Source organism: Arachis hypogaea, chromosome 10 (genome assembly GCF_003086295.3).
Source record: "Arachis hypogaea cultivar Tifrunner chromosome 10, arahy.Tifrunner.gnm2.J5K5, whole genome shotgun sequence".
NCBI lineage: Eukaryota > Viridiplantae > Streptophyta > Magnoliopsida > Fabales > Fabaceae > Arachis > Arachis hypogaea.
The window spans coordinates 88,197,921-88,206,081 of record NC_092045.1 but is presented as its reverse complement, the minus strand read 5'-3'; the positions used below and the strand labels follow the sequence as shown (position 1 = coordinate 88,206,081).

At 37.2% G+C, this 8,161-nt stretch overlaps 1 protein-coding gene across 1 annotated transcript; it reads left to right on the top strand.

The window, feature by feature from the left end:
* The first annotated feature begins 818 nt into the window (after nt 1-818).
* LOC112715865 (cellulose synthase A catalytic subunit 6 [UDP-forming]) lies at nt 819-7,835 on the top strand. The gene is made up of 14 exons (XM_025767685.2): nt 819-1,742; nt 2,496-2,691; nt 2,773-2,987; nt 3,098-3,200; nt 3,294-3,477; nt 3,776-4,042; nt 4,186-4,531; nt 4,948-5,085; nt 5,177-5,302; nt 5,415-5,627; nt 5,710-5,968; nt 6,062-6,258; nt 6,361-6,711; nt 6,805-7,835. The coding sequence occupies exons 1-14, from the start codon at nt 1,662-1,664 to the stop codon at nt 7,390-7,392; spliced, it is 3,264 nt and encodes a 1,087-aa protein (XP_025623470.1). The 5' UTR covers nt 819-1,661; the 3' UTR covers nt 7,393-7,835.
* Nucleotides 7,836-8,161: the final 326 nt, after the last annotated feature.

Below are 8,161 nucleotides of genomic sequence, written 5' to 3'. Positions count from 1 at the left end.
GTTAGTAAATCAATTTTAGTGGATTCGATTTACTAATGGGGCTAAATCGAATTTGATTGATTCGATTTAGTATTGACTATATAAATCGAAACTTATAACTTCGATTTACTACAAGATGCCTTAATTCGAATTCAATGAATTTGATTTACGTAGAAATATAAATGAAGATAATTACATAGTATTTTTGGATTTGGGAATTCAGGTAATTTTAAAGTTGTTTTGGTTTATAAATGTGAATTACCCGAAAAAAAACATATTTTACTCTAATTTATATATATGTTCGAAGATAATTATGACATAATATTTACTATTTTTTAGTTATTTAAGTTAATATATTTTTGAAGTTAATGATATATTTTAAAATTTATTGTGGCTTATTAAGACAAACCGACAAAGTAAAAAATATTATTTTAAAAGAAAAAAGAATTTAATTTGTATGTATTTTAGAATTTAAAAGAGAACTAAATTCATAAATTTAATCAAATAATTATATATAGTCACCAAAAAAAAATCAAATAATTATATAAAATTAGTCATACTCTGAATTCATTAAAATTAAAGTCAACAAAAAATCAGGAATTTAATCACAAGTTCTATCTAATTATGTAATGATCTATTAGTCACCAAAAAAAAAAAAGAATGATCTATTAATGATCTGTGGTTTAAAAGAGTTTCAACTAGTAGATATGAAGCTGCAGATCTGGAAAGCAGAAAGGGAGCTAATCACATTGGGCGATTAATGAATGAATAATGAATGAATAATATAGTAGATTAGTAGTAGTAATTAGTAAAGGCAAAGCACAGAGGCACAGTCAACAGAGTCCAGCTGTGGTCCGCACACCTCCCCTATCCTATTGGTTTCTGAATTGTGAAGTAGTAATGAAATGTTCATCTATAGAAGGCGCGTGAGATGGAGGGGGTGAAGGTAATTTTCACAATATTTGAAAGGCCATGAATCTACGCCGTGGGAGCAGAACATACTTCCTTTCCCTTTCATTCCAACTCCCTCTCTCTCAATAAACCCACTCACTCTTTTACATTTCATACCTCTCAAACGGGAAAACATAATTAATTTTGATCTGGAGTAGAAAGGTTTTCACCCAACTCCGGTGGGGCGATACAGCCCAGCGCCACCACCATCGCCCGGGCCCCACTTTACATCACTCACACACACTCTCTCTCTAATTTTTTTTCCTCTTCCCCTTGTATAATACTCGCTCTCTCTCTCTCTCTCTCTCTCTCTCTCTCTCTCTCTCTCTCTCTCTATACCTTCTCTGTTACGCGTATTCGCAACCTTCCACATAAACACTATCTATACTTTGTTTTACTCCTCTTTATTTCTTTCTTTTCTTTTTCCTTCTATCCCTCTTTCTCTCTCTGGCATAGATTGCGAACAGCCTGGTTACAGCTTCAAGAGGGAACTTGGCTTCTCAAGGAATCAAAGTACACTCACACACCAACTCCAAAAGCCTTGCCTTTCTTTCGCTCATTTATGTTACTTTTTTCGTCTTAGCCTCCAGAGTCACTTGCATCGAACGAAGAAATAGTCCATTTTGGTTTTCATGTATGCGTGTCTTCTAGGATCTTCTCTCAGAGCGAGTAGTGATAGCAGCATTGGGTGATTTTGGTGTTGATCTAAACAACATTGACTGGTAATAGTGATGCACACTGGTGGTAGACTCGTTGCTGGTTCCCACAACAGGAACGAGTTCGTCCTCATCAATGCCGATGACAATGCAAGAGTAAGCTCTCCCATTCAATTGCAATTAATTTTTCATCTGTTCTTTCTCATTTCCATCTCAATAAAGCATTTTTTTTCGTTCTCTTCTGGGTTTGTTGGCTGCTTCAATAATAGGGTTTGATAACTTTTTATGCAACTAATCTCTGCGTATTTTTCTTCTAATTCTTTGGCTATACACGCATATTTTACATATATTATTGTTTGCTTTATTTTATTATTCTGTTCTTCTAAACTGTCGGTGGGATATGAAGTACATGATTTCGCGTTTGGGTTTTCTTCGATGAATCAATGACAACGTGTACTTCTGACAAAACGCTTAGTTTTGATGAGGTTCTGTGCTAACCTTGGCCATTTTTGTCTCTATGCCTTCATTCATTGGTTGAGGATAAGGGTCCCGTTCCGTTTTGGTAGCTAGGAGCTAACCTTGATAAACTTTTCAAGTATTGAATTCCTATTCTTGTTTAACCCCCTAAATTGTTGGTCATAAACCAATTTGCTTGTGAGTTTCTGGTATTGGGAGTTCAGGATTGTGGGTTCTCTTGGGGTTTAAAATCAGATTAGATTGGTTTGTGGCAAAGTTGGACTCTTAGATCGTGTCAGGTTCACAAAAATGTTTAAACATTCATGGGAATTATTAGTTTAATGTAGATACTAAGATGCCAATAGGAATGGATCTTTCAATTTTCTAAAATATTGTACAACTGAAGAACTCAAAGCTAGTTACACCTTTTTTGTCTGCATTTGTTCTTATCAGATTAAGTCTGTCCAAGAATTGAGTGGACAGAAATGTCAGATATGTGGGGATGAGATAGAAATCACAGAGGACGGGGAGCCGTTTGTTGCGTGCAATGAGTGTGCATTCCCCGTTTGTCGGCCTTGCTATGAGTACGAGAGACGAGAAGGGAATCAAGCATGTCCACAGTGTAAAACCAGATACAAACGCATCAAAGGTGAAATTGTTGCTATGTTATTATCTCTCCTTGACAACTTAGTTTTACTGTGCCGAATACTAATTAATCAATGAATTGCAGGTAGTCCCAGGGTTGAAGGTGATGAAGATGAGGATGATATTGATGATTTAGACAATGAGTTTGAGTATGGGCATCATGATGCCTTTGGAACCACTTCGGATGCAGTGTCTTCCGGACATTATGCTAATTCTAATATTGCTGGCAACCCTGCAAATTTTGAACATGACTCGGCTCCTCTCAATTCTGAGATCCCACTTTTGACATATGGGGAAGAGGTGCATTTGCAAATTATCCTTTTGATGATTTTTAGATTTTACTTGAATTCAATTTGCACATTAGTACTAAGCTAACAATCTGCATATAATACTGTTTTTATTCTTTATAGGATTCAGAAATATCTTCCGATCGACATGCTCTAATTGTTCCTCCATATATGAATAATGGAAACAGAGTTCATCCCATTCCTTACACTGATCCGTTTAATCCATGTATGTCCTGGGCTACTGCTTCATTGTGCTTTTTTTACATTTCATTTTCATATAGCTGTTCATGTTGTGACTATGGTGCTTCTGTTGTCTCAGTGCAACCAAGACCAATGGTTCCAAAGAAAGATATTGCAGTGTATGGGTATGGAAGTGTGGCTTGGAAGGATAAAATGGAAGAGTGGAAGAAAAGGCAGAATGACAAACTTCAGGTGGTGAAGCATGAAGGGAACGACAATGGTGGAAACTTTGGTGATGATTTGGAGGACCCTGATATGCCCATGTAACTCTCATACTATTACTCCTTGTTCCTTACTAAATTATTCCTTTGCTTGGTTGATTGTAGTGAAATTAAGAGTTTTCATCGCTTTGTTATAATATGGTGGCAATCCATATGTAGTTGGAACATAAATGAATATCTCTTAGCTGAGCAATCTGTGTGACTGCTGTGTTGTTAGATATTGTGGTGGGGTTGTGCATAAGTTTAACTACAAAGAAATTTTGTTTTTAAATCTTGGCCATATAATTTTGTTTTGCTTAGCATTTCTTTAAACATTTCCTCCCTTGTTATGTTCTGTCAGGATGGATGAAGGCAGGCAGCCGCTTTCTCGGAAGTTACCTATCCCTTCAAGCAAGATAAACCCATACAGAATGATTATAATACTCCGTCTTGTAGTTCTTGGGCTTTTCTTTCATTATAGAATTCTCCATCCAGTTAATGATGCATATGGGTTGTGGTTGACTTCAGTCATTTGTGAGGTATGGTTTGCCGTATCATGGATTATGGATCAGTTTCCAAAATGGTACCCAATACAGCGAGAAACATACCTTGATCGTTTATCGCTGAGGTAATTGAGGCTGCTGCAACTGCTGCTTTTTATTTGTTGATCAAGTTTTAGTATAGTTGCTATGATATTGATATCTCATTCTATTTTTGATGCTTAATTTTTGGAGTATATTGCCTCAATATATAATTCATAAACAAATGCAGGTATGAAAAAGAAGGGAAACCATCTGAGTTGTCGAGTGTAGATGTTTTTGTCAGTACAGTTGATCCCATGAAAGAACCTCCTCTGATAACGGCAAACACTGTTCTGTCTATCCTTGCTGTTGATTATCCAGTAGATAAAGTTGCATGCTATGTCTCAGATGACGGTGCTGCCATGCTTACTTTTGAAGCACTTTCTGAAACATCTGAGTTTGCCAGGAGATGGGTACCATTTTGTAAAAAATATAATATTGAGCCCCGTGCCCCAGAATGGTATTTCAACCAGAAGATTGATTATCTAAAAAATAAAGTACATCCAGCATTTGTCCGGGAAAGAAGAGCAATGAAGGTTTTGAATTTTTTTCTTTGCCTACACTTTTTTCACTTTATATTTGTTGGCTATTAGATTTCCTATCCTGCATAATTTATTGGCTACATCCAGTAATGAACCTTAATCCTAATTATTTTGCATATAGTGTGACCTGTTAAATTGAGACTTTTCCTTTCTCAAAGTATGGCATCAATTCTCATTTGACCCTGCTATTTAAAAGAATTGTTTGGATGGAATATTACATTATAGACTGCCCCAATTGTGATTGTTAAAATCAAGGAGACAATTTACAAATTGAAAATTAAAGGGTTTTCTGTAGAAACTACACAGTAAAAGTGTTATGTGCATGCGTGTCTTGGTGAAATTCAGTATGAATAAGTTTGAAAAAAAGTTAAGCAATTAATTGGCCATTTTCCCCCTTTTGCATGTTACAGCGGGATTATGAAGAATTTAAGGTGAGGATTAACAGTTTGGTGGCAACTGCACAAAAGGTTCCTGAGGATGGATGGACCATGCAGGATGGTACTCCATGGCCTGGAAATAATGTGAGGGATCATCCTGGCATGATTCAGGTAAGACTCTGTTTCTCACAAAAGTGGTTTTTCATTTTTTGTGATGCTAAATTAGAAACTTCAACATCTTTGTTTTTATAAAATTTTACAGGTCTTCCTCGGTCAAGATGGTATTCGTGACATTGAAGGGAATGAGTTACCTCGTTTAGTTTATGTTTCTCGAGAGAAGAGACCAGGCTTTGATCACCACAAAAAGGCAGGGGCAATGAATTCTCTGGTAGGCCTCAAGTTACTTTTATTTTGGTTCAGGCTTAACTAAGTCAGCTAATGTTTTCTTGGTCTCAATTCTTTTCTGACATGCATTTTTGTGGTGATAATATTTTCTGAAGGTCCGGGTGTCTGCAATTATCTCAAATGCGCCTTATCTTCTGAATGTTGATTGTGATCACTATATTAACAATAGCAAGGCACTTAGAGAAGCTATGTGTTTTATGATGGACCCTCAAGTTGGGAAGAAAGTTTGCTATGTACAATTTCCTCAAAGATTTGATGGGATTGATAGGCATGATAGATACTCAAACCGGAATGTTGTATTTTTTGATGTAAGTTCTCTATAGCTTGCTTTCTGCCTATATTTCTTATGCTTTCTAATATGATTAGTACTAACTCCCAAATTGTAAACAGATCAACATGAAGGGATTGGACGGAATACAAGGACCTATTTATGTTGGAACTGGGTGTGTTTTTAGAAGGGTAGCACTTTATGGATATGATGCACCTGCCAAGAAGAAGCCCCCAAGCAAAACCTGTAATTGTTGGCCGAAATGGTGCTGTCTGTGCTGTGGATCTCGTAAGAAAAAGAATGGCAACACCAAAAAGAAGGTGAAGCACAGGGAAGCTTCAAAGCAGATACATGCACTTGAAAATATTGAGAAGATTGAAGGTAAGATTTTGTTTCTTTCAACTATTCTTGCAAATTAAAGCACTTTGGGTAATAAAGTTCATGGATAGCTTACATGTTTAGATTTCGTCACAGGATCCATGGCAGAGAAGTCATCAAATCTGAATCAAATGAAGTTGGAGAAGAGGTTTGGGCAGTCTCCTGTATTTGTTGCTTCTACACTTCTGGAAAATGGTGGGGTTCCACAGGATGTGAGCCCTGCCTCTCTTTTAAAAGAAGCCATCCAAGTCATTAGCTGTGGTTATGAAGATAAAACTGAATGGGGAAAAGAAGTAAGTACTAAAGAAAAAACTGCTTTTATTCCTTGAATAATTATTATAGTTATTAGTTCTCACATCTCTTCCCTGTGCTATTAATTTTCTGCTCCTCACCAGGTTGGGTGGATTTATGGTTCTGTGACGGAGGATATCTTGACTGGATTCAAAATGCATTGTCATGGTTGGCGGTCTGTGTATTGCATTCCTAAGAGGCCTGCATTCAAGGGGTCAGCACCAATCAACCTTTCAGATCGTCTGCATCAGGTTCTACGGTGGGCCCTTGGATCTGTTGAGATTTTCATGAGCAAACATTGTCCAATCTGGTATGGCTACGGTGGTGGGTTGAAGTGGTTAGAACGATTTTCATACATAAACAGTGTTGTATACCCTTGGACCTCCATCCCATTGGTTGTCTACTGTACTCTGCCTGCTATATGTCTCTTGACAGGAAAATTTATTGTACCCGAGGTATGCTTTTGTGCATTCTCTTTAAAGTATATCAATGGAAACCAGAGTGTTGTCATGGCTTCTATCATGCACTTATGCTTTCTAAATATGCAGATTAGCAACTATGCAAGTCTTGTATTCATGGCCCTCTTCATATCCATCGCAGCAACGGGTATCCTTGAGATGCAGTGGGGTGGTGTTGGCATAGATGATTGGTGGAGGAACGAACAGTTTTGGGTGATAGGAGGTGTTTCTTCTCATCTGTTTGCCCTTTTCCAGGGTTTGCTGAAGGTCTTGGCTGGAGTCGATACAAATTTCACTGTGACCTCGAAAGCAGCCGATGATGGAGAATTCTCAGAGCTCTATATCTTCAAGTGGACATCGCTATTGATCCCTCCCACAACTCTACTAATCATAAACATTGTTGGGGTTGTGGTTGGTGTCTCGGATGCCATCAACAATGGTTACGACTCATGGGGACCTCTCTTTGGTAGATTGTTCTTTGCATTGTGGGTGATTATCCATCTCTACCCATTCCTCAAAGGGTTACTTGGGAAACAAGATAGAATGCCAACCATTGTTTTGGTTTGGTCAATCCTTTTGGCTTCCATATTGACACTCATGTGGGTTAGGATCAACCCATTTGTGAACAGAGATGGTCCTGTTTTGGAAATTTGTGGATTGAGGTGTGATGACTCGTGAGCCTGGAGGAGTTTTTTTCCATCTATACTTGGGTTGCTTGCATCATGGAAGAAGCAATTTCAATGGATATGACGCGCTCTGCAATGGTTGCACAAAAGTTTTGGACTGTTTTGTATTTTTGGGGTACATAAAGAAGAAAGGAGGTAGGGCTGAACACATTGCTAAATGTAATAGTGGTTTTTTCTTTTATTTTTTTTTCCATCTATTCTTTCATTATTACATTTCTGTGAATTTTAGTGTTATTCTTTTCGTTATGTGTTGATATAAGAAAAGAGCATTGAATGATGAAATTCTTCCCTACACAAAATGAGGGATCATCATCAGAGTGTCAAGAAGTAGCTGTTCTGTCTTTGGACCTTAGGAACATGAGCATGTTAGTTCCTTTTCTGTAATACCAATGATCATGGATATTCTTTTTCTGAGATGTTCTATCTGGCGAAAAATGTTGTGTACTCATTCTTTTTGTACTATACTATTAACCATTTGGACGAAAGTTCACTGTATTGCAGAAAACTAGACCGAAAACCACAATCTAATTTGAAGTCTAAACGAACCCTCAAATTAAGTGATTGAAACTCCCCAACACTGCAATTTCGCTATTTGAAACCGCGTGTACAATAGTCCCGTACCAACTTAAGCTTAAGCCATTCTTTGATTCTTTCATTAGTTTGTCCGAAGTATTGGAATATTTACTTAGCGATTAGAAGGCAAGCGATATTCAAGTTTGGAGCATTACAATTTCTTTTGAGAAGTTAAAAAAAAGATGTTT

What these genes read in the sequence shown, in the direction of transcription:
- LOC112715865 (XM_025767685.2), top strand. Translation starts at nt 1,662, where the DNA reads ATGCACACTGGTGGTAGACTCGTTGCTGGTTCCCACAACAGGAACGAG. An exon ending in ATGCCGATGACAATGCAAGA is followed by an intron (nt 1,743 to 2,495) that starts GTAAGCTCTCCC and finishes TGTTCTTATCAG; the next exon opens with ATTAAGTCTGTCCAAGAATT. An exon ending in GGGAAAGAAGAGCAATGAAG is followed by an intron (nt 4,532 to 4,947) that starts GTTTTGAATTTT and finishes TGCATGTTACAG; the next exon opens with CGGGATTATGAAGAATTTAA.